Genomic DNA, 25,756 nt, shown 5'->3' with positions numbered 1-25,756 from the left:
GACGCTATACTGGGTCCTTCACCAGGGGGATCCTTGCGCCTCTGGATGTACAGGCTAGATTTCCTCCACGTGACACTCTTACAAGGACTAGTTTAGAGTTGTGCATGTGAAGCAGGTGCAGGATGGCCTCCACATCTGAGATGTGGGGCAGAGAGTGTGAAACACTCAAGGAGTGCTGCCTAAGAGCTTGTGGAAAGGAGTCAGTGCAAGCCCATAGGGTAGATATGCTGCACTTGGGTAAAAAAAGGCCTTCAACCAGTGTGGTCAAACTACGGTAAATTACACTAGTGCAGTGGTTCCCAAACTTTAACAACCTGTGAACCCCTTTCACCAAAATGTCAAGTCTCGCGAACCCCCTCCTAAAAATGAGTATTTCCAGGGATTTTCTCTTTTACCTGAGTATAAATTATAAAAGCAGTGATCTTGGAAATATAAAATTTGTTTTTATGACATGCTTATTACACACTATTATTAATTATTATTTATCATTACACTATTTTTATTACATTATGAAAACGGCAACACTCTTCCAAGATCTCACTTTTGTAGCTTGTATCACTTTGAATAAGCCTGTTATAAGACAAGGCTCCTATGTTCATCAAGAAGTATCAGATGTGAAACAGCATGAAGGTATCTAAGAAGCCAACTCAAAGAGTTCCTCTTACACAAGCATTCAGGTCGTGAGCAGTTCAGGTAAACAACATACGTTACAACAAAGCTTAAACTTGTTCTTCATAATAATTTTAAAAACAACACTAGCTGCCTATTTAATTTTAAAAATAGCAAAAAATATCCACCTCCCTTTCCATTTCTTATAAGGAGTCTTGACGTTTAAATCTCCTCAGTGTGATAGAGATGCTTGCTTTGATCTGCTTAGTTCTTGGAAGTCCAGGGGCTCCGGGCTGCTGGTCCCGTGCTGCCCGGGGTCCGTAGGGACAGCTCTGTCCGCCATTAGGGATTTTTTTCCCCAAGAACTCCCTGTAACGGTTCGTGAATCCCCAGGGGTTAACGAAACCCAGTTTGGGAACCACTGCACTAGTGCAAGTCACACGTACATGAGAGGTCTGTATCACTGCAGCGACATCGGTCTAGCAACACCAGTCCAAAACTGCCCAGTCTGGACCTGCCCTAAGAGGGAGTTCCCGTAGGAGATTAGCAGCAGTAGAATAATACATAATATTTTCACATGTATCATTCTTCCCTATCAAACCTTGGAACATCACCAGCTCTGAGCCATTTCAAGGAGTGTTTTACAAAGGCATGTCCAGACCAGAGGAAGAATGAGAGCTGCCCTTATGGAAAGAGAATTTGTGAACAGGGGAAATGTGCTCATGAAGTTAGAAATAAATTGGCAAAATAGCACCATTTATTGTGAGACACAATTTGGGCAGCAACTCCATTGCAGATACCACAGAGGCCTGTGAGAACAGGACAAAAATAACATTGTATCCTTTGTTCAAAGAGAATCTGAAAGTTGTTAAAGGCTAAAGCCTGAACTAACAGGAACACTTCGGAAATGGGAAAATGTGACCACCTAATGATCATCTCTGCATTGAAAAAATATCACGGACAAGCCCCAAGCCTCCGTGCCCCCCATGGCGGGTGTGTGGCCTGCGATTAATTGTTTTATGTGGGTCAGTGGCCCGTGACAGAAAAAAGGTTCCCCAACCCTGTGCTATATGATATAATGCTAAACCTTAAAAACTGGGTTTAATGGAGTGATTCATGAATGCACCACCAGGAGGCAGCAAGCAACTGATTAGCTGATTTAATTTCCTTTTAAATTCTGAATGTATAGCCCCGTGATTTATTTTTACATTTTATTTTAAATTAAAAGGAAATACAAAGGTGGTTTCCAGTTTGGTCCCAAATGCTTATTTGGTATACAGAATTCCAGATAAAGAAGAGCAAGTGGTGAAGATGCAGAGGAAAGTGGAATTATTATAAATAATTGTGCAGTCTAATAAATAACAGTAACAATATATAGGATACACACAGTCCTTTAGACATAAAAACACTTAACAAATTCACTAATGAAACCTCAGAACCTCCCTGCGAAGTAAGAAGGCAATTATTATTATTATCCCCATTATGTATATGGGGAAAATGAGGCACAGAGGGCGAGGGACTTGCCCAAGGCCACACACATCACACTGCTGCGTGGCCATGGCATCTGATACAGGCTGCATCAGTCCGCAGTGAGAAATCAAATTACCCAGGGCATCCAATACAATGGTGAATACAGAGCACTTTGTGCAAAGTACATTTTAGAGCTTTTACAATGACACCAAGTGAATGCAGTTTTCTCACAGAGTCTCTTGTGCCTGTTTATTTAAAGGTCTGTTCATTACAAACTCCAGTGGTTACATTTTATATGTCAGCTGTAAACATTTACTCCCAGCTGAAGCTTGTACCAGCCCAAGAGCAAATTTATTTACAGCATTAGACAAAAACCAGTGGGCACACTTTTGAGTTGTGGAATAAAGACGGCATAAAACACAGACAGGTCTGGCACCCTCCTCCACTGCCATCATTCCAGAATACAATCAGAAGGACGCTGCCAATTAGTGCTGGCGCAACAGGGTTGCGGGAGTTAATAAAACTTCAGCTAAATCATCCCCAACATGGGAAAAACTCTTCCATATGAGGAGAGAAAACATGGGCAGATAAGCTAGCAGAATTTCTTTCTGGTCAGATTGCCCCTTTACCAGGAAGAGGTGGGGGAAAGATTCAAACCTGTGGGATTCAAGAAGCCTATCTAAGGCTAGGTCTACACTAGAAGGTTTACCATCATAACTATACCAGCAAAACCTCCTAGTGTAGAAACAGCTTATACTAGCAAAAAGTGCTTTGGCCAGTATAGCTTATTCTGATGTTATGCCACTATAACTGCATCTACCCAAAGGCTATTTGCCAGCATGGAAAATCCGCAAATCAATCAATCAAAAATCACACCCCTAACCAACATTACTATGCTGGTAAAAGTTTCTAGTGTAGATCTGGCCTCAGACAATGTTAAGAGGGGACTAGATCACAGTCTGTAAGTACCTCCCTGGGGAGAAGATTTCTAATAGTAAAGGGTTCTTTAGTCTAGCAGACAAAGGCACAGCGAGATCCGATGGCTGGAAGCCGAAGCTAGACAAATTCAGACTAGAAATAAGTCTGTTACAGTGAGGGGAACTTACAATTGGAACAACTTCCGTAGGGGCTTCTACATCACTTGGAGTCTTTAAATCAAGACTGAATGTTTTTCTAAATGACATGCTCTGGTTCAAGCAGAATTTATGGGATTGATGCGCCTAGGACACGCAGTCAAAGATGAGGACCCCCCCACCCCCCACAGGGCTAGGCACACAATGAAAATGTTTCACACATGAACTTTATGTCGACAATCTAGCACTCATTTTGCAGGGAGATGGATATGGAAATATTCTCAGGGTTTCCCCAACCACCCCACTCCAAATTGCTGTGGATGTGTGGGATCCATGATGGCTCCAGGGGAGCTGTGAACTAAAGGTTTTACATATTTTAAGCATCCAAAGTTCATTGCTGTCAGTGGAATGATTTCCAGTGACTTCAGATCCCAGAGAAGAGTGAAAATATTTCGAGGCAACAATCCACTAACTACGATGTCTCTTAGGCGTCATTGTGATGAGCTGCTTGCCAGTGGGTCCAAGGACTAAATATTAGCACCAAAAACCCAATAATTAGGTTTTAAAAAAAAAAACAAATTGTAAAACCCCAAAAAAATAAATTATGAAAGACAATTTGAATTCCTGACTTAAACCCACAAAAATACGGAAATCCAGAGTTACAACCAAAACACTGGGCTATTGTTCCATCCAAAATGCTATGCTTAGGAACTGCAGCCACATATGGGACATATATTATGCAGTGCTCTGACATTCTTGCAGTGTTGGGAATCAAGTGCCAGGGGTTAGCCAGCGCGGTTGTTTAGTTTCCACTCTAGGGGAGGAAGGATGGGTTAGTTAAGGTTGTGAACAGGGACCCCAGAGACCTAGATTCTGTCCCTGCTCTATTGCAGACAACTTGTGTGGCCTTGGACTAGGCTCTATACCTCATTTCCCTATCTGCAAAATGGGGATAACAGCACTTTGCTACTTCACAGGGATGTTGGGAGGAGAAATACATAAGGACAGCGCAAGCAGGGGAGGGGAAGGAGTCCAATGGGGCCCAGCTGGAGCCATTCCAACCCCAGAACTTTACAGGAGAGCCTTCCACCCTTTGGAGGCACGAGGGTAGCCCCTTCTCCTCAGTCACGTGGCTTTTTGAAAAGAAAGGGCAGAGAGAAACCAGACGGAGACGGACACGGGCACAGCAACTGCAGAAAGCTGTTCAAACAGGGCTGATGGACACTGATGGCGTTGTCCGACTTTTTTCTACGGACCTCACTCAGAACATTCTCCCTGCTGTGCTGATTGGCTGTTTGCTCCAGCCCCTCCCTCTCTCTCTCTCTCTCCATTGAGCTAATCCCCTTCTAACACAACGCCACTGAGAGGACTTGAACAACAAAAGCAACAAATCATGGCGCTGACACTACCTTTGCCGCCATCACATTGCTCATGCTGCTTCTGTGTTCTCTCCCCTTCCTGTGCCCTTTGTCTATCTTGTCTCTTTAGATTGTAAAGAACTAGGGGCGGCCTGTGCCTACATTTGTACAGGGCCTAGCACAAGGGGGCCCATTCTCAGTCAGACCCTAGGCACTACCATAAGCATAACAAATAATAATTGATAGAATTACCATGCTTCTGTGGGTGCAAGTAAGACCATGCGTCTCAACTGCCTCTCATTTGTGTCTCACCCTTTTATTACTGTGTATCATTTACAAAGAAAACGCAGAGAGTCATGATCCTGAGGTTATTTAATGCTATAGAAATCTATCACCGTAGCACTCAGGCCACTTTAGGGATTAAGACCCAAATTCCCATTCAAATTAATGGGAATTGGGCATCCAAATCCCCTAGGCATCTTGAAAATCTTGGCATTAAGCTTTTTGCACTGACTTGTCCTTCTGATTTTAGATCTTGGACTCGCAGCGCTCTCATACATGAGCCTTGGAAGCCAGAGGCATGAGTCAAACCTTGCTGTCTGGCTTAAGCATGGTGAGCCAAATGCATCCTTGGTGTAATCACATTAAAGTCAATGGGTTTACAGCGGGGATGAATTTGGCCTTGGATTTTGTGGTTATCTCATAATAAGTTGAAACAAAACTTGGCTGCAATGCCATCAAGAAAGGAGCTTTCTTTCCTAGCTAGCACTTAATGATCTCCCCTAGCTTCGCAGGCAAGCCTGTGTCCGTGAATGTCACTCTCAGAACCCCAGGGATTAGAATAAACAAACAAACAGAGTGGCATTGCATTGGGGCATACAACTATTCTGTTATTGGCTCCACAGAGTGCGCCCCATGCTCTCTAGTCCTACTAGACTAACAGTCTCTATACACAGCCTGCCCACGAATGACTTACTGGTTTCAATACCACCAAAGGCGGCTTCTACAGACTTCTTTTACCCTACCATGGTAAGCATTTTTCAATCATCTGTCCCCTTCCCAGTCCTGAAAACTAACTGGAACTAGTCAGGAGCAGCCTGCTGCTACTAAATGGAAGACTTTGGTTACATTATGCATCCACAATCAAAGGGAGGTGTAGGATAATTGGCTGGAGTTTTGCTGTTTGTCCTATTCTGGAATTTCCTTTAAATCTTGGCAAGGAGCTGGCTACTTGATTCTGCAGAAGTGTAAAAATCCTTTCTAGCTAAATTAGTTTCTAAAATTCTTTCCTAGTTAAAATTCTTCTGCTGGGTGCGGTGATGCTGATTTACTAATTGCTAACGAGCAAATATTATTTACCAGAAACCTAGGCTGTCTGATAAGCTCTTGTACATGAACCAAGATGTTGCATCATCCACTTTCTTTAACTGGCTTGACTTGGTCTAATAGACTGCCACTCTTGCCATGGAAGGGACAATGTAAGGATTGTAGGCCCAATGCCAGAGTGACTCTGGAGCATAGCCAGTGAAGATTTCTGTATCAGCAATGGAGTAACTGATAGCAGCAATCAGCCCTGTGCATGGTGAAGAAGTCAGAGAAGATTCTCTCTCACACACACACATCAAAGGGGCTCATTAGGAAAGTGGCAACAGTTTCTTTTGCTCTTTTCCTATTTGTAATGGAAAAAATATTCTTGACACTACGTGCAGCTGGAAAGTTGTATATATATATCTGTGCACAGACTACATTCATCTGAATGCCTGGAATCTGTGCCCTGCTAAACTGCACTTTAATGCGGTGTATATTTTGGTGATTGCAACCTGTTCCTATATAAATGGAGCATTTCCTCTTTTTATTGTGGCAGTGGTTGGGTGGATTTTTATATTAGGAAAAAAGAGAAACAGGCTTAAGAAAAGTGAGAAATAGCCTTCATCTTTCTCCCTCTGTAGCGTGACGAGGTGAAAGCAAGTAGTGCTCTGTACAGCATTGCGGCTGTCTGAAAGGTTCAGTAGGTGTAAACCGGCTGTCCTAATAATAAAATATTTTATGCATACTAGGTGAAATTCATGGCTGTGCAAAGGGCCAGCATCCCTTTTGAGCACCTAACTGGGAGGTTTTCCACCCACTGAAAGCAAAGATGGAGTAATCTCTTTTCTTTTTCTTTTTTGTCCTGGCCTGTCCACCTGGTATGTCTCACCCAAAGGGAGAGAGTTTGTATATGCCTCTAATTCCCATGGAATGCTATGGAGTCTGGGGCCAAATTATCCATCGCCTATCTTAGTGGTTGCTGTTGTCTAGTCCTTGCTTTAATTAGAGGAAAGAAGAAGAGAATGTTTACTTTCCTCCTCCTTCAAGTGGGCACTGGGGGCATATTCGTCCCAGCCCAGATTCAGCAAACCATATCTAGTCAGGAAAGCACTTAAGCACATAATCAACTTTAAGCACACATGTAAGCGCTTTCTTGAACTGCGTCATTCCAATTATTCAAAGACCTGAACTTTGCAAAGACATCAGGCCAATTTCATGCCTGGCAGGAGTCCTTTGATGCCAGGGGATTTACACTAGATGTGAATTTTGGCCCAGTATATCAAAGCTAATTCAAACAGAAAACCTAAAATATTCAACATACAAAAATAAACCATGAGAAACAGGGCCAAGTTTCTGCTAATCGATTCATCGTTCAAAACTCCTCTCTTCTTCCCTCTTAAGCAAAGTATGAAGCCATTTATAATAGAGCCTACATTAAATATGTCAGGATGTTCACATGGAAAACAATTCCCTGTACTGCACTTCAGACTTGTATTCTGCGATGTATTCAAGTGGGATATCTACTCGTTTGGAAAGCATCTCTTCTGCACAAGCGTATTACTTAGTTGTCTCAGCTGCTATTCAGCCACTCGTGGGCTTAATTAATCTCCTTTTATTCATCTGTCATCAAAAGCTAAGAAATAACCTTAGATTCATCCCCACTTTCTTCCACCTACACTCCCTTGGGAGTCTCATATAAAACTATTTTGCTAGCTCCAGACTGTAGTAAAATGCCCTTAACTCTACAGAAACTCACTTGCTGTTCTTGTGACATATGACATCCAGCCTCTTTCTCACATTACATAATGCAACCCCTAAATTTACAAGCACCAGCCTCCTGTGAAGCTAGTGGCATATAATCACAGAGTTAAAGTGACAGCTCGGCCGGGAGCCTAAACTTGAGTGTTTTGCACAGGACAATTTATTGCTGCACAGTACGCTTCGTCCTGTGCAATTCTGCAGTCTGGGAAACCATCACCATCACTTTGGTGACAAGTGATTTGGTGTAATCTGTTAAAAAAACAGCTTCACTGGAGATTTTACTCACTTTATGTCATTCCATTTTGATTGCAGACAAGTATAAATTGGGCCAACGTACAGGCTAATGAGGTTAAAAAAAAGCCAAGGATGAATGCTGCATGACTTTACGAGACTTCCAATGGACTGTCAATAATGCATTTACAGTACAATATTTGTATGCATAGAACAATATTTTGCACAATGTGTGTGCATGTGCAGTTTTTAAGCACATGCACTTCCACAAAGAGTTGTTGGTTTTTTTGCTCATTATCACCTGTGCATGCAACTGACAGAATTTGCTAAATAAACTCTATTTGTGTACACAAATGGGTGTCCTGTTACCAGTCTGTGCAAGGTTGTATGCACATAAATGGAGTCCTCCCCAACATCACTGATAATTTGGTCCACATAGGTTTTCCATATTTCACAGCTCTTGGGTATTTTAGTGAGGGCTACACAGACATATAATGAATATAAATAAAAATCATAGCTGGGAGTTTCCAAGGAACTTATGGGAGTCAGTGTCTGAGATTTGTACCCTTAAGTTCCTTTGAATATCCCAGCCCCAGTGCTTTATACCTAATATTAAGTTCTAACAGGTGGGTTTGAAAATGTGAAGAAGAATGTACAGTGCGGTTCCTTTCACTGGGCAAACTAAAAACAAGCCCTGAGCTTGCAAGAATCAGTCTCCCCACCAGGCCATATAAAACTGAGGCGATGTCTACATTACGGAACCTATGCTGGCATAGTTATATCAGCATAGCTCTGTAGTGTAGATACAGCCCACACAGACAGAAGGAATTTTTCTGTCAGTGTAGGAACACCACGTCCCCAGATGACAGTTAGCTATGCTCATAGAACCCCTCTTCCATCAACAAAGCTGCATCTACACTGGGGGTTTTGCTGGCATAGCTAGGGGGATGTTGGTTTTTCACTTCGCTGACTGATGTAGCTATGCTGGTATGACTTTTAAGTGTAGACAAGGCGTGAGTAAGGCAGAATTTAGCACTCCTGATTAAATTGAGAGATTCGGTAAATCAAAGGGCAACTGGGTAAAATAGAATTGACATGTGTGGATTGAAGTTCCTGTTTATCTCGAGTAGTGAGAGGGAGCTCTGGCAATCACATGGAGAAGGGAGAAGTGTATAACACTAGAGCCCCTTTATTTATTAGTATTTCATATCTATAAAGCCAGAATTGAGGCTCCATTGTGCTAAGTGCTCGGCAAACATCGACACTGACTCTGCAATGGGATTTGTACGAGCAGAGCTTTTTGCCAGTGTCATCTCCCTCACCCAATTTTCTAGGACCTGATGAAGAACGTGACTATGAAAGGCTCAGGGTTATATATTCATTTTTAGCCTCAGTTATCTAAATGTCAAGGGAGAAGGGGAGTAATTTGAGATAATTTAGGTGCTGGAGTACTGAGAAAACGTTCTATTGATTATCTACATACCTATCTATGTAGCTCCGAAAACAGGTGTTGTAGGACATAACCCAGTTTTGGATAAGAGGGAGCTGTGGATAACTGAAGTTGAAATAATGAAGGGGATAGTGTAGTTAAACAAGTATGATAAAACAGTGAAATATAATAATACTTTGCATTAACACAGCATCTTTCATCTGAGGATCTCAAAATAATTATCACAGGTGGGGAAACTGAGGCAGTTAAGTAATCTGCCCGAGTTCATGCTATAAGTCACTGGCTAAGTCATGAATGTCCCCCCCCCCCCCCAACCTAAAACTTATTAGCTTCTTATTCAGAGGAACAAAATGACTGCACCCATATACATCCTACCAAAAAACTGCATAAACGACCCGAGCGTGGAAAAGTAAATATGAACCATTTTATTACTGCAGTGACACCTGGCAGCCTTGACTGACACCTGGGCCCTACTGTGCTAGGCACTGTACATGCACATAGTAAGAGGCTGCCCTGATGTTGTTACAATCTATATAGACAAGACAGACAAAGGGTGAGAGAAAAGAAGCTCTACTGGCCATATTTGATAGATGGGGCACTGAGGCACACAGAAATTAAGTGTCTTGCTCATGGTCACATAGGCAGTCTGTGACAGAGCAAGCAATTGAATGCAGGTTTCTTGAGTCCCAATCCAGTGCCTGTACTACAAAACCAACCTTTCCTTTCCCAAACACCATCATAGTTCATGCATAATATTAAAATGACCAAGTGGAAATTACTATATGTATATTGTGGCTTGCAAAAGGATATCGTTTAATGGGCCCTATTATTTATGGCTTATACTTCATCATTGACTTGTAAGCCACTTTGTAGCAGACAATGTCAGGTTGCTCTGTATATGATAGCAAACCACCTCTTAGATGAGATGAAAAAATACCCATTGCACAATATGCAAAGATAAGCATCAATTATTAGTATGACGCTTTCTTATATCACCTTCTCAGAAGACAGATAAATGGCTACTTACTGTTTTTGCTGGAGCGCTACCAGGTAGTAAGGCTGTTTCTATGAAATATTTCCTCAGAAGGTGCTTGCTAGAATCGGGACTGTCCATCAGGATGTAAGAACAAAAACAAGCCCCGTTCTGAAGTAAAAACACAGCTATATCTTCATTCCCTTTAAAGAAAAGACAGACTATGTGTACTCTTGTTTTCAAAAGGACGAAGCCACAAGGAGCCACACTGTAAATGCTATGGAACTAACCCTTTTAAAAAAAACCCAGCTTGGGTGTGTAAAAAAGGAACTAAACTAAATAAGCCTGTTTCCTCTACCTATGCTTCTTGCTACAGTCAAACCTTCAAAACATTGAACAAAGTTAAGTGTATTTGTTTGGCTGCTACTTCATTTTTAGCATCTTGTAAAGATGTATGCGCGGCAGCAGTGTTTTAATATAAATGATATTCATTCCAAATCAGATCTAGATGTCAAAGAATTTATCTGACTGATATGTTTGTTAAAAAAAAAAAAAAAAAAAGGCAAGAACCTCAAAGAAATTCTAACTAGAAAATGTAAACAGAGAATTTATTATAAAAGAATTACCGTCTGGAGGAAGTTCTGAGTCTCCCATGGTTTGAGTTTACTCCATTTTGCAGGGCTCTGCCTTAAATTTGACAAAAGGCTCAGGGCCAAATTGACAATGGTGTCAATCCATAATAACTCCAGATAAGTCAATCCACATTGACACCAACATGAGAGGGAGCAGAATTTGGCCCATTCTTTAGAAGACATCATCATCGAAAAAGGGACACAGGTGCGGAATGTGCAATTACGTACCTGCCTTTATAGCTGCATACAGGGGCAATCTCGTAAGAATTGGAAACTCATTCTTCCTTACTGCGCAGCTCCCGGGGTCAGCATTGTACGTGAGGATTAAGAATTTAACTATCGCCAAGTGTCCCTGCTGGCAGGAGATGGCCAGCATCCAGTTCAGGAGTCGCTGGAAATTACTGGGACCTGTCAGAATGAAAAGACATTGGCTTTATTTGCTGCTTTGGATGCGAGATAGTTGATCATTAACAACTTAAAAGGCAGGACATACAGGAAGAGGCCCCAAATGGCCAGGCAGTTGATTATGCTGTTACAGCATCCTTTAGAAGAATCCTAACCTGACTAGATGCACTCTCTTTGCTTAACTGAGGTGGATGCTAAGTGCTGTCCATTCTGTTCTTCATTTCCCATCAAGCTGAGGGGTAATTCTCATGACATTAACCCAGCAGCGCTGGGGGCCCAGAATAGCAGCAGACCCGCCATGGGGATACGTGGCTGCAGAGCAAGCATTCGGGGAGATTTCACACCCATGGCAATGCTAAGCTCTATACCAGCTCTTCACAGGCCAGTGCAGAAGAGAGTTTGGTGGCTGGTTAGCAGGCTGCAATTAGGTGGATCGAGGGTCCATAAATCCCAGCAGGATGACTGAGTCCAGAGGCTGCAGAGCTGACCCACCCTCTGCCAGTGGATGAGGGTTGGTTTCCATCCCCCAAGATAGCCCATTTCCTTAGGCTTTGCGCAAGGATGTGCCTGACTTTTGCCTTATATGATTAAATGGCTTCCTGACATGGTCTCTCAGCATACACCCCAGGCATTCCTCATAAACCTTCCCAGACTTACATTTAATATGCACAAACTAACAGTCAGTTTCCATTTATGTTACCAAGTAACATCCTGCATAAAACGTTCACAGCAGGCGTGAGCTGGAGCCCTGCAAGGTCTACACCCTTGAATTTACATGCAACCTCTTCACAATTTCTCAGCTGAAATTACCTCACCCTCTTCACCCTTAGCAACTCCATAACACCACCGAATCTCATATCCTGAAAGCCAGGCGCCAGTTCAACAGTAAGCTACGGACTTGAACATTTTAACTGGGCCATCCCTTCCCAACGAGAGTCATGTAGCAAATCTGCCAGAGTATGACTCCTGGCACGGGATATATAGGTCATTTATTATCATCATGCCCTAGTGCTGATGCAAACATGATATTTTCATGGTAATCAGTGGGGAGTCCTGCATAAAAATCTACTGAAGGTTATAGTGCTTGTAACTCAGGGGAAAAAAACCCTGGAAGTGTAAAAGAAATCATTGCAATGTTCTTATTAGTTAGCTTCAGAGTCTACAGGGACTTGGTCTGCTTCAAACTGATCTAAATTTCCTGTCTTACTAAAACCATCGTTGATGACTGAAACTGAACAGATTTTTTAAAATCTAATTTAATTTTCACTGTTTAATATGGCTTGCTTCCTCCCGTTTCCCCTTCTCTGCTTGGGTCATAAAAATGGTCTGGCCAGTGTGATTTTCTATTCCAGCGACCCAGCACAATAATGCAATGTCTGCATTGCAAACCTGGTAGGGGGATGTTTAAACTCAACCCCCAAACTGTTTTTAATAGAGATGGAAAATTTTCTATTGCTATTTCGCTTTCTAAATGTATGTTTAAAAATTAAAAGCTCATCTACCTGTCTTAACAGGCTCATCCTGCTTCCACTGCAGTCAATGGCAAAAAAAACCCCATTAGCCCTCATGAATGAAGGACCAGGTGTTTAAAATGGACTGCCCTGATGCCTAGAGTATTGCAGTTGCAACCTTGTAGGGCTGCACCAGAACACTGCATCTGCTCTTACACTGGGGTTTGGAGCTTTAGCTTTTTCCATCAACAGTAACTTCACATCATTAAAATAAATAGCATGTTCAAAATAACAAACAACCCTCCCGAAAAGAAAAGCTGAAAAAGCCAACAACAAAAGAGAAGAAAATGTGCTGCTGTCTATGAGCTCGAACCAATGCTCACTCAACAGGCACTGGCTCACGACCCATCTGAACTTTATCACTGCAGAGTGCCAGAACACTTTTTAAAGTGGGATTGTGCTTCCTGAAAATACTCTCTGTTCTCTGCAGGGGCTGGGACATAACCCAGCTGTGACGATTGATGGGAATTAACTGCCAAAAAAGGCTTCTTGTCCGATTTCCAGTTAGCAAACATGGAATATTTTTTCCCAGAAGGGAAGTTGTCTCAAGGCACAAGGGACATCAGATCCTGCCACCCACTTTCCCTTCCCGGAGGAGGCAGAAAAAAAGTAGTGCTGGTTTGAATCTACAACACAACTGTGCAATCCCATGAGGCTGGTGCAAAAGTGGGGGCGGGGAGGAGGAGAACAAGCTGGTCACCAACAGACAGTGAGACAAAAAAAAACTTACCGAGCAAAGAATCCAATAATTCCTTCACAATGTCCTCATGTCCAAAATATGCCGCCACCACAGCCGGATTATCATCATTGGGTTCCGTTGGTAACCCCACCAACGCTTCCTTGAGTAAATACCTCACTGCATGCAGATCTCCATATGCTGATGCAATACTCAAAAGTTGGCACTAGTGGAGAAAACAGCATAATAAGGCAAGGTAATCTCTCCCTCTCACATCTTTTTCTGAGGACTATGAAGTAGATAGACTGTGGGCCTGAATTAAGAGATTAAGAGTCCAGGGTCACAGAGGAAGCATATAGTAAAATCTGGGCCTGAATACAGACCTCCCAAATTTGGTCCTGAATACAGACCGTCATTCATTGCCGATTGTAATACTTAGGACTTGATATTACTGTATTACACATGCTATGGCTTTTGGGAAAACCAATCTCTCGGCTGACAAAATCTCTTTTCTGTAAATGCTTTTCTAAATTACCTCACTGACTCCATCTGTTTTCTTTATTGGAACAGTTTACTACAGTGCGTAGATAAGATTTTACAATTTTTGTGTAACCACAGAATGTAAGTTTTCATTCTATATTAAAACAACTCAGTATCTTCCAAAGATAATCAAGGTCTGTGATGTAGACTCTGGAAGAGGCTCAGGGCAGCCAGACACATTGTACATTTCCTTTGAATTGCCTCATATGAAACCTCAACCTTGAACTGAAGGAACTGCCTGCTCTGTTGCTGGCGTTACGCAATGCCCCTGGAGAGGTCATTGATGGGAACTGAAGCCGGGACCTCTGGATCTAAACGCATGAGCCTCTCCTATCAAAGCTAAAAGAACCAGCAGCCAGTAGGGTAGGCAAGGTAAAAGTCACACTACTCTTGGCATGAAAGAAGCCAATAGCTTTGTCCAAGTGGCTGCAACAGCCCCTTTATCGTCTCCAGTGACATCCAAACAGAAATGGAACAAAAACAAAACTCAAAGCACAAGCCTCTCTTGGGCTAATACAGATTACTAAACCATTTACCCCATAATCTATAATGTATTTTGCCATGAGTGGCCTCATTTTCTGGAATCATGACACACCACGACACTAACCTTCCTCCCCAAACCATTTTTACAAAGTCATTTTTCTGAGTAAAACCATTCACTTTACACAGTCAGTGAAGAACGAATGGTTAATTGACAGTTTCTGAAACGAGGGCGCAAGAATTATTTTTCCTTTCCCTGCAACCAAGCAGATCATCTTGAAATAGCATCTAGAAGTGAAGCGCTAAATCTTGCAGGGCTTACTTAGTCCTCACCCAGGCAAAACTGCAGTAAGGTCCAGTGGCCAGGGCAGAGGACAGAGTTGGGAAACTTGGGGTGAAATCCTGACCCCATCACAGTCAACAGGAGTTTTGTCACTGACTTTACTGGAACCAGGATTCCACCTGCTCTCCACTGACCTGCTATGTGAGCTTGGATAGGCCACTTCACCTACCTGTGCCTGCTTTCTCTCCAAACCATTGGCGCTCTTGTCTATTTAGAAAGTTGAAGGCAGATCTGCCTCTTACTTTGTGCTTGTGTGGTGCCCAGCACAATAAGACTCCAATCTTTTGCGGGTTTCTGGGTAATAGTGTAAGATAAAAGTGAATGGGCCTTTTGCATGAGAAACAACTGCAGATCCAAGCCCAGAGTTGGTAGGTTTCTTTTCCAATGAGACCTGATGACAGATAACACATACTCTACCTTTTCCGCTTGTAATATGTTCTCCTCACATGAGAATTTAATCAGCTCTTGGGCCTTATTGGTGTCTCCACTTTTGTAAGCATCCTGAATGCTTCCTATCACAGGGAAGTGACCTACGGAGACGTCGCCAACTGTGGACTGTTTGCCACCCATGTCCACAGTACCTGGGTCAAAAGAAGGAAAGAAAGGAAAGGAAGAAGCATTTGCTTATTACTCGTGCAGTAGATTATTTTGTGCATACAGTAAAAAAAAAAAAAAAAAAAAGAACATCCTAAAAACCGGTGGTGAGACAACTTTCCAATGGGGACATGAAACTGAAAAGGGCAATGACTTCCTTAATCTCTGCTAGAGGGGCTTTCCAACGGGTGGTGCATAAAAGCAGACACACTTGGATTCTGCTGAACAAGTACTTAGGCAAGGTTGCCACCTGGAGTAGTTCTGAGGAACTGAGTGGTCCCTACAGGTAGCAAGACAGCTCTGAATTATTATTTAGACCTATTTCTTATATCATACTAAAGTCTTCTTTCACCATCAGTATAGTCACACTAAATAACAAGCCACTGTCATTCTGTGGCACCTCCTATCAGAGGGACTCACACGATCTTTATAAACATTAATTAATTAAGCCTCGCAACACCCATATGAGGGGAGGAAAAATCATCATCTTCCATTTTCTGGATGGGAAAAATGAGACACAGAGAGATTAAGCAAGACGCCCACGGTCACACAGGTCCACCTTGGATAAGCCGGGAATAGAAACCAGAGCCCTAAATCCTGTGTTTTAGCCACAAAACCATCCCAGAAAGATTAGATCCATTTTGTCTGAGGCTGTGTGATGGGGTGTATATGCACCACGCCCCCAGTTGGGGAGCAAAGGGATTAACTCTTCCCTTTAAAGGTGCATGAGCTGTCAGGACCGGCAGAGAGAGGCCTTCATTAAGAGGCAGCCATAAAGCTGGTGTTGATGGGGAGTGCATTATGGGGCAACGAGTTGGCAAGGCTGCTTTTTCAGCTCATAAAAAAACAAATTCCAAAGAATTTTATATCTAAAACAATCATGACTAAAAAGTGCCCAAGAGGCAGCAGGAAGGGCATTGGCCAGCGATGTCAGCTGGTCTGGATTCTGTTCCTGGCTCAGTCACTCACCTGGTGTGTGACCTTGGGGAAGTCATTTCACTTCTCTGTGCCTCGGTTTCCTTCCTCATCCTTTATCTGTTTTGTCTATTCAGGGTGCATACCCTTCGGGCCAGGAACTGTCTTGGACCATGTGTTTGCGCACTGCCTAGCACAATGGGGCCCTGACTTTGGCTGAGGCCTGTAAATGTTACAACACCACCAACAACCACCACCAACAGCAGCAGTTGACTCCATTAAAAATGAAATTATGAAAAGCCTGAAAGAATGAAACATAATTATATGGAAAGAAAATCAGGGGTGCTTCTCACCAGTGAAGAGAGATCTGTTAGTGCTTAAATAAGTTTTTCCTACTAAACCATCATTATAATTCCTTTTACATCTGTCTCAAAGAACCCTTCAAAGCCACCAGCAGATCAGTTGTGCGTAGAGTAACCAGATGTCCCGCTTTTATAGGGACAGTCCCAATATTTGGTGCTTTGTCTTATGTAAACAATTACTCCCACCCCATCCCGATTTTTCACACTTGCTATCTGGTCACACTAGTTGTGCGCCTGGGTTTATTGCATGAGTTAACAAGAAGATCTTTGTGAATTTTAGTGTAACGCAGGCTGGAATAAGGAATAAGTCTGGCTCAATCTATAGCTGTCAGTACATATCCTTGGATAATGCAGTTTGAATTACCAATACATTCTGACTAACGTTGCTCATTAATTATTTAAATCAAGCTCAAGTCACCGAGACATCTGAGACGGCTCCAGAGATTCATGCCATTAAGATATGCAGGCAACAGTAATCCTTCTCAGGAGCTGCAAAATGTGTGAAGGGCAAACAGCAAGCATTCAAACCAAATGAACGTGATATTAAATGAAACTGGAATGAGCAGCAGCTCTGAATTCATGCAACAGGGACAGTGCCTTGACTGCATTCAATTTTCACCCCCAATTTGTAGACGTTTTGCTGAATATATAGAAGAACATTTAACATTTACTAATCTCCTGTCCTGATCATTTAAAAATCACTGCACAGCCATAGCTGACCTATCAGAATACCTATATTTTTCTGTGCTTTTATAAAATAAGTTACTTTTTAAATTGTCTATTTGTACGCATTCATTTCTTTGCTTGTTTTTAAATGGATGTGGAAGCTGATCAATGCAGATAATTCATTAGAAGATAGTGGTTCTCAAAGCCGGTCCGCCGCTTGTTCAGGGAAAGCCCCTGGCAGGCCAGACGGTTTGTTTACCTGCCGCGTCTGCAGGTTCGGCCGATCGCGGCTCCCACTGGCCGCGGTTCGCCTGGAGCAGCAAACTGCGGCCAGTGGGAGCCGCGATCGGCCGAACCTGTGAACGTGGCAGGTAAACAAACCGGCCCGGCCTGCCAGGGGCTTTCCCTGAACAAGTGGCGGACCAGCTTTGAGAACCACTGTTATAAGACACTAGTTCAAATGGTGATAAGATGGTACTTCACTAGCTAGGGAAGTTTAAAGGAAAATGGGTCTCTAACCCAGTGAGCTCAGCACCTGCTAAGGTATAACCAAGAAATAACCCATTAATGCTCCATTTGAACACTCATAACGTGTGGGAAAGATAGGGTTCATAATTGCTTCACTGGGAGACCTGGATCAGCATTCATGTCACACACCCTATTGGTACCTGGCCTGGGCCAGGGAAGCTAAAGATCCAACCAGCGGACCAAATTCAGTGATAATTCCTGGTCACGTGCAACCTGAGGCATATTGCGCATATGCTAAGAATGCTTCACTGAACCTAGCTAACTTCTAGTCTTTGAAATGAAATGAACATTTAAACATCATAACAAGGGCAAAAAGTCAATATTGCATATTACTTAACTCAGTTTTGTAACTGTCATCAAAATGTCTTTCTAAGATCACATTCTGCTTAAGGGAAACTGATCTCAGTCCTCAAAAGCCTGAGACCCAGTGCTATCATTAGATCATTAGCAACGGAAAAAGCTTGCAACGCAACCAACTTTCAACCAGAAAGAGAGCAAAACTGAGGAGTCACAGGGCGAGAAAAATTCTGCCCTCAAAGTCAATTACCTCCATGTGACCAGACTGAAGTTAATGAGGTTCCACAGATTTAAGTGAGAGTGGAACCCAGTTCATTCATTCTTGGGATCTCAAAAGAAAAAATGTCATCTGTTGCATAGCAATGGGTCTGACTGAGTCACACTAATTACTTGATTCACTAATGGCAGCTTGAGAAATCACGTATCTACTTTTGTCATCAATTTTGCACTGGTTTTCTTAAAGCAATTGTAAGACTATTAATAACATTATTTAAGAGATAGGAAATAAAGGGTAAGAAGTGTGTTTATTTGCTTACTTTATATTAAGTATTAAAAGAAAAGAATAATTACCTCTTATTGATCAAAGACAATTTTATTTCTAGAAGTTTTCTGACTGACCTACCTTTAATACCTGCATTTATGTTGCTGGGGAAATTCTTTGCTAAAATATGTTAATTTTGCCATATCATATAATCCATTTTTAAGCAGAACTCCCCATTGAAATCAAGGGTAAATTAAGTTTTGCCTAAGGCTTTTATCCTGCAAACTGTTACACATGTGAATAACTTCAACACCTGTGAGGGGTCTCACTAAATGGGCCAACTCACATGTGTAAAATTACTGAAAGAATGTACTGTGTGGCCAGCTGCTGAAGACAAATTACTCTGAAAATGCCCATAAGGGTTCAATCATGCAAGGTGCTGAGTATTCCGGCCCAGATCCAGCCCAGTGTTTAGCTCTAAGCATGTACGTCAGTAGCAGGAACTTAACATTAAGCATGTACTCAAGCCCTTTGCTGAATAGGGGTCTACATGAGTATAAGATAACGTATAGGGGACTAGTGAATTACATTACTATGAATACACCCAAGAAGTTCTGATAATATTGTAAGAGGCCATCAGAATCAAACAAAACAAGGTCCACGGGCTTTCTCTTGCCTATTCATACCCCCATCTCTGGTATCTGCCCTATTTGAGACCTCTGAACCCCAGACTCTGTTTGTTCCAATGAGGACAGTAAGCGAACCAAGCATTGTTTTAAAAGGGAAAGTTGTAGGCATTCACTGACTTTTAACAGTGCTTTGTTCTTTCACAGTTGAACCCACTTTAGACTTCATATTAAAGGAACTAACTTAATTTGATTTCAATATTATTTAAGACGTCACCACCAATTCAAATTTAGATTATTCAATATCAGGCTTTTACTAAAGTTAAGAGCAGTAGAAAGATCTCTGATTTTCTTTTTTAAAAGTATGCAAGGAAACTGTTGTTTACAAACAAACATGACCCCTGCTCTGTTTGCAATCTAAATGTTATGGCACTAACAACCTGGAAGTGAAATTGACAGCATTCTCCAAGCTAAAAGAAATGCAATAAAAAGTAAACAAATGTCATTAATAATGAAAAATATATGGGGATTTTATAATTACGTGCAGTTTTATTAACTCTAAGGCCTTGTTAGTAACCTGGATAAGGAAACTGTTTGTTTAAAATATGCCATTTCTAAATTGACAGTGTTCTTTCAATTAAAAAAAGTGACTGTTTGCAGGTAAACTCCACTGCAAACTATCAATATGTCAGTGAATGATAGCACAATAAAGGGGCACACTGTGCAGTTTCATATGGGTCTCTTTACATTCCAAATTATCTACTCGCCACAATATATGAGCAATACCTGTCTTTGAGAAGTCACAATATAAAGTTTTAAAAGGACACAACCCCCTATAACAGATTAGGCAAAACATGTTTGGACACAATAGACATAAATACTTTCATATCAGGATATTTCATTTACCGTAAAACAGACAGGACACAAATGAGATGTTTGATAGAAGATAAAATGGGAGCGGGGAGTTATTCTGTTTCAATAAAGGATTTAAAACAAAATCCCAATTACCCTTGCTTTAAAATTGCTACTAACCTTGTCATACTTTAGGAAGGCGATTCCAAGGATTGGAGCAAATCAAAGATCATTATTTTAAGACCATCTCCCATAAGGTATCAATCTATTCAGTGATGGACCATTAAGCTATTAATTCCTTGAACTGTTAACCATCTAAACTCTGCTTCAGCAGAAATAGCTTCCAGACAGTCCTTACTGCGGCCACTAGATGTAACGTCTCTTGGCTGGAGAGATGTCTCTTTGTCTGAAGTGACTACCGCATTTTAGCCTTGATGGTAATTTTCATCTCCATGTCCTATTACAGTGAAATTCAACCCTCTGGTTCTTAAGAGAGGATTCAGGGGGTGGGGATGGGGAGATAGCAGCTCCAGGGTGACCTCAGACATTAATTCCTCGGCAGCACCAGATGGCTAGTGCTGAGGTTTATCAAATTAATCTTTTGCCACTTTGACTCTTGAACATTGTCACAGAGCAAATTAAAAAAGGAAAAGTGATGGGTACTGGCCTTGTTTAAAATGTGCAAAATAGTTCAGACTAAAAATAAATAAATCACCAAACCCAGCACAGATGCTGAAATTTGACAATAATAATCCAAAGACATTTTAACAAGTATTTGTGAAACTTTGAAACAAACTCCAGACCATGCTAATCCTAGCATGCCTCCTGCACCTTCCGTAACAGACCCATGCTCCAATTTATTTCCTGTTTCTATGAAAAGTTTTAAATTAATAATACTAACAATTATTTTGCACTTCTAGGACCCTAATTAAAGCCTACTGCAGTCATTGGAAAGACTCCCATTGCCTTGGGTGGGCTTTGGATCAGTCTCCTTTAGAGAGTACTTCACAATCATTATGGGCCAGGTTCTGCCACCATGACGCACTCATTCGAAGCAGTACTTTACTCCTTGATTCACCCCAAAGTTGCCAGTAGCCAGATGAGGTAACTGAAGCTCTACTTTCTAGAGAGTCTGAGAACAGGTTTCACAAATCCCCTGCCTGAGTCTTTGCGGCTCCCAATTTACTGAACAAAAAACCCCAACAACCCTGAAATCGGTGTTAAATATGCTGGGTTTGCAGAAGGAAAGGGAGACACTGAGTGAAATGCCCCTGTCCCTGTGAACAAAATCACACTAGGAGAGAATTTAGATAGTGCCCCAACCATGCACAGGTGACTGGATTGTTACTCTCCACATTAAACAAGGGGGAGAGGGGGAAGAAGATCTCATTCCATGATGACAAACTACTTTGGGGCATATTCTTTATTTTCTTTAGTAAATTTGTATGGTCAAACCACACGTCCTTCCCCCACTCACCACAGCAGGCCCCAGTTGTGACAGGACCACCCGCCCCACCCTATGTGCTAGGGAGGTCACTCCACCTCCAGAAAGGAGTGAGGACAGTGGAGTGACAATGCTGCAGCTCCACCAGCCATTGACCACGCACGTGGGGATTAGGAGGAATAGCCACAGAGGCTGCAACTGAGGCTACAGAGTGGCTCTACTATCTCGTTGCGGTATTTGAAGGGGATTGTTCCTTCTCCCAGCCCTCAATTCCCTGTGTCCACACAGCCCCATTACTCTATTGTGCGAGGTGCTGTACATTCCAGTGGAAGACATGGTTCCTGTTCTGAGGAGTTTACAAATCTAATTTATATGGTTCTTATGATTTAGATGAAATACACAAAGTCCCATCTGTCTGACTTATAATCCTGGTGGCTACATTTTGAATCAATCAGAACCATTACGAAGTCCCTGCTGGGAGACCCATCAGAGACGTTACAATAAATCCATCCAGGAGGTAACAAAATGGCCTGGATCTGTTGAAGAGCCGAAGTGACACAACTGGGCAAAGCCCTCCTGATGGTAAAGTGATCTCTCTCTGTGACTAGTGTGATGCAATGACTGGAGACACAGGCTATGATCACACCAAAGCTTCTCATTCTCCATGCAACCAACATCACGTCACTTCTTCAAGCAAAGAGGAAATCTCTTTTGTGGTGACTCTGAGGGCTTAGCAGCTCAGTTTAATCAAACATCCATTATTTAAACTAATTACAGCAATTGTTCTACACTGAGAGGCCCTGGGTAGGCCAGTGGAAAAGAGGATGTAAAACTGGGCATCATCCACAGCACATAGAATATAAATGTTAATCAATGCCCAATTCCCCTAAAAATGGAGCTGGTAACTATGTAATTAATTAGAGGGCCAAAGATGAAATCTGGAGGAATAGTGCGAGGCTGACTCCAGAGAAAATCAGACATCGAAGGGGTCTTTTGCTGCTGCTGTTTAATTTAGTATTATTTTTAAATTGCTTGAGTGCCAGTACCTTGCATGTCAAAGTCTGGCCCGCATAAGTGTTTGTCACTGAATTAAAAGGACTTTATAAGACAAACTTTGACAAGCGGTAACTACAGTGATGCATAGTGCACCATGATAATGAAAGCCATTGGAAATCATCAAAAGCAAAATTCTCTTAATCTGGAAGTGAAATCATTTGTTAAAATTGTAAATGAAAATCAGAAAGTGAAAAAAAAAAGGACTCTGGGAAGGAAAATGATTTGGGGTTTTATTCCCTTGAAAAGCTACACCCAGAGATGAATTACAAAAACCTAGCAGGCCTAGAAAGCTGCAGCTTCAGTTGTACATTTATAGGATATTTTCTGTAATGAATCATCTGCATTGGGTGTATATCTGTGTATACCTTGGATTATGGGAATGAATTACTTTATTCTGGGAGTCTGAGTGAAAATGGGTCAGTTATTCCTTTTGTGCTGGAGAATAACAAATTCAAGGGGCCACTTAATCCCACGAAAAGGCAGCAAGTTTAGAGCCAATACAAAGAAATACACTTCAGTGCATCACAACATCAGCATCAACCTGCGACCTGTGTTATAGAAAGTTAAATCACATTCAACAGAGCTGGATAAATTCATGTCTACTAGCTATATTTCTATGCATGGTAAGGGATTATGGGCATTCAAATTTCACACTTAAAAGGTGTAACTTCTCCCCTGTGGTCATCAGGAAGGAATGTTTGCCTTATGTATAGCATTGCACCGTTGGCTAGTTGTTCAAGTGCATGGTGGTATTTTGTATGTCTGGGCTACAATGAAAGGCTTAAAGAGCGACCAATACTATTATCTAGTTTGACAAATCCTATGTAAAATCTCAGCTCACAATACACTCAGACATTCAAATGCACATTTCTCCATATCTCATCCCCAGCTCCCTCAACTCTAGTTATAAACATTGTCCTTTACTGAGAGAGTTAACATGTAACATAGATCCCACATCCTAGGCAAGCTAGCCAAACTGTCACAAGCAAATGACAGGGAGATGAAACATAGATTTGCCCCTTTCTCTTTCTGAATGGGACTCAGGATGACTAAATAAATAATATATGGAGCTATACCTATCTCATAGAACTGGAAGGGACCTTGAAAGGTCATTGAGTTCAGTCCCCTGCCTTCACTAGCAGGACCAAGTATCAGAGGGGTAGCCGTGTTAGTCTGAATCTGTAAAAAGCAACAGAAGGTCCTGTGGCACCTTTAAGACTAACAGAAGTATTGGACCATAAGCTTTCGTGGGTGAATGCCCACCTCATCAGACGCAAGTAATGGAAATTTCCAGAGGCAGGTATAAATCAATAGGGAGATAACGAGGTTAGTTCAATCAGGGAGGGTGAGGTGCTCTGCTAGCAGTTGAGGTGTGAACACCAAGGGAGGAGAAACTGCTTCTGTAGTTGGATAGCCATTCACAGTCTTTGTTTAATCCTGATCTGATGGTGTCAAATTTGCAAATGAACTGGAGCTCAGCAGTTTCTCTTTGGAGTCTGGTCCTGAAGTTTTTTTGCTGTAAGATGGCTACCTTTACATCTGCTATTGTGTGGCCAGGGAGGTTGAAGTGTTCTCCTACAGGTTTTTGTATATTGCCATTCCTGATATCTGACTTGTGTCCATTTATCCTCTTGTGTAGTGACTGTCCAGTTTGGCCAATGTACATAGCAGAGGGGCATTGCTGGCACATGATGGCATATATAACATTGGTGGACGTGCAGGTGAATGAGCCGGTGATGTTGTAGCTGATCTGGTTAGGTCCTGTGATGGTGTTGCTGGGGTAGATATGTGGGCAGAGTTGGCATCGAGGTTTGTTGCATGGATTGGTTCCTGAGTTAGAGTTGTTATGGTGCGGTGCGTGGTTGCTGGTGAGAATATGCTTAAGGTTGGCGGGTTGTCTGTGGGAGAGGACTGGCCTGCCTCCCAAGGTCTGTGAAAGTGAGGGATCATTGTCCAGGATGGGTTGTAGATCACTGATGATGCGTTGGAGAGGTTTAAGCTGAGGACTGTAGGTGATGGCCAGTGGAGTTCTGTTGGTTTCTTTTTTGGGCTTGTCTTGTAGCAGGAGGCTTCTAGGTACACGTCTGGCTCTGTTGATTTGTTTCCTTATTTCCTTGTGTGGGTATCGTAGTTTTGAGAATGCTTGGTGAAGATCTTGTAGGTGTTGGTCTCTGTCTGAGGGGTTGGAGCAGATGTGGTTGTACCTCAGCGCTTGGCTGTAGACGATGGATCGTGTGGTGTGTCCGGGGTGGAAGCTGGAGGCATGAAGGTAGGCGTAGCGGTCGGGGGGTTTTCGGTATAGGGTGGTGTTAACGTGGCCATCGCTTATTTGTACTGTGGTGTCTAGGAAGTGGACCTCCCGTGTAGATTGGTCCAGGCTGAGGTTGATGGTGGGGTGGAAGCTGTTGAAATCGTGGTGGAATTCTTCCAGGGTCTCCTTCCCATGGGTCCAGATGATGAAGATGTCATCAATGTAGCGTAGGTAGAGAAGGGGTGTGAGTAGACGAGAGCTGAGGAAGCGTTGTTCCAGGTCAGCCATAAAAATGTTGGCATATTGTGGGGCCATGCGGGTGCCCATGGCGGTGCCACTGGTCTGGAGGTATATAATGTCACCAAATTTGAAATAATTGTGCGTGAGGATAAAGTCACAGAGCTCAGCAACAAGTTGTGCTGTGTCATCATCAGGGATACTGTTCCTGACAGCTTGTATTCCATCTGTGTGGGGGATGTTTGTGTAGAGAGCCTCTACATCCAGACCAGTGGCACCGCCATGGGCATATCAGGAATGGCAATACACAAAAACCTGTAGGAGAACACTTCAACCTCCCTGGCCACACAATAGCAGATGTAAAGGTAGCCATCTTACAGCAAAAAAACTTCAGGACCAGACTCCAAAGAGAAACTGCTGAGCTCCAATTCATTTGCAAATTTGACACCATCAGATCAGGATTAAATAAAGACTGTGAATGGCTATCCAACTACAGAAGCAGTTTCTCCTCCCTTGGTGTTCACACCTCAACTGCTAGCAGAGCACCTCACCCTCCCTGATTGAACTAACCTCGTTATCTCCATACTGATTTATACCTGCCTCTGGAAATTTCCATTACTTGCATCT

The 25,756-nt window shown here is 42.4% G+C and overlaps 1 protein-coding gene across 1 annotated transcript in view; it reads right to left on the bottom strand.

Annotated features, from left to right (window-relative positions):
• Positions 1-25,756, bottom strand: part of LRRK1 (leucine rich repeat kinase 1) — a 103,340-nt gene that overhangs the window by 58,644 nt on the left and 18,940 nt on the right. The window contains exons 2-5 of the mRNA XM_065412226.1: positions 15,238-15,401; positions 13,512-13,683; positions 11,094-11,273; positions 10,288-10,436 (exon numbers count right to left, since the gene is read on the bottom strand). Coding sequence (XP_065268298.1) covers positions 10,288-10,436; positions 11,094-11,273; positions 13,512-13,683; positions 15,238-15,401 — 665 coding nt within the window. The remainder of the gene's footprint in view (positions 1-10,287; positions 10,437-11,093; positions 11,274-13,511; positions 13,684-15,237; positions 15,402-25,756) is intronic.

Source organism: Emys orbicularis, chromosome 10, assembly GCF_028017835.1.
Source record: "Emys orbicularis isolate rEmyOrb1 chromosome 10, rEmyOrb1.hap1, whole genome shotgun sequence".
Classification (NCBI taxonomy): domain Eukaryota; kingdom Metazoa; phylum Chordata; order Testudines; family Emydidae; genus Emys; species Emys orbicularis.
This window is presented reverse-complemented; position numbering and strand designations above follow the sequence as displayed.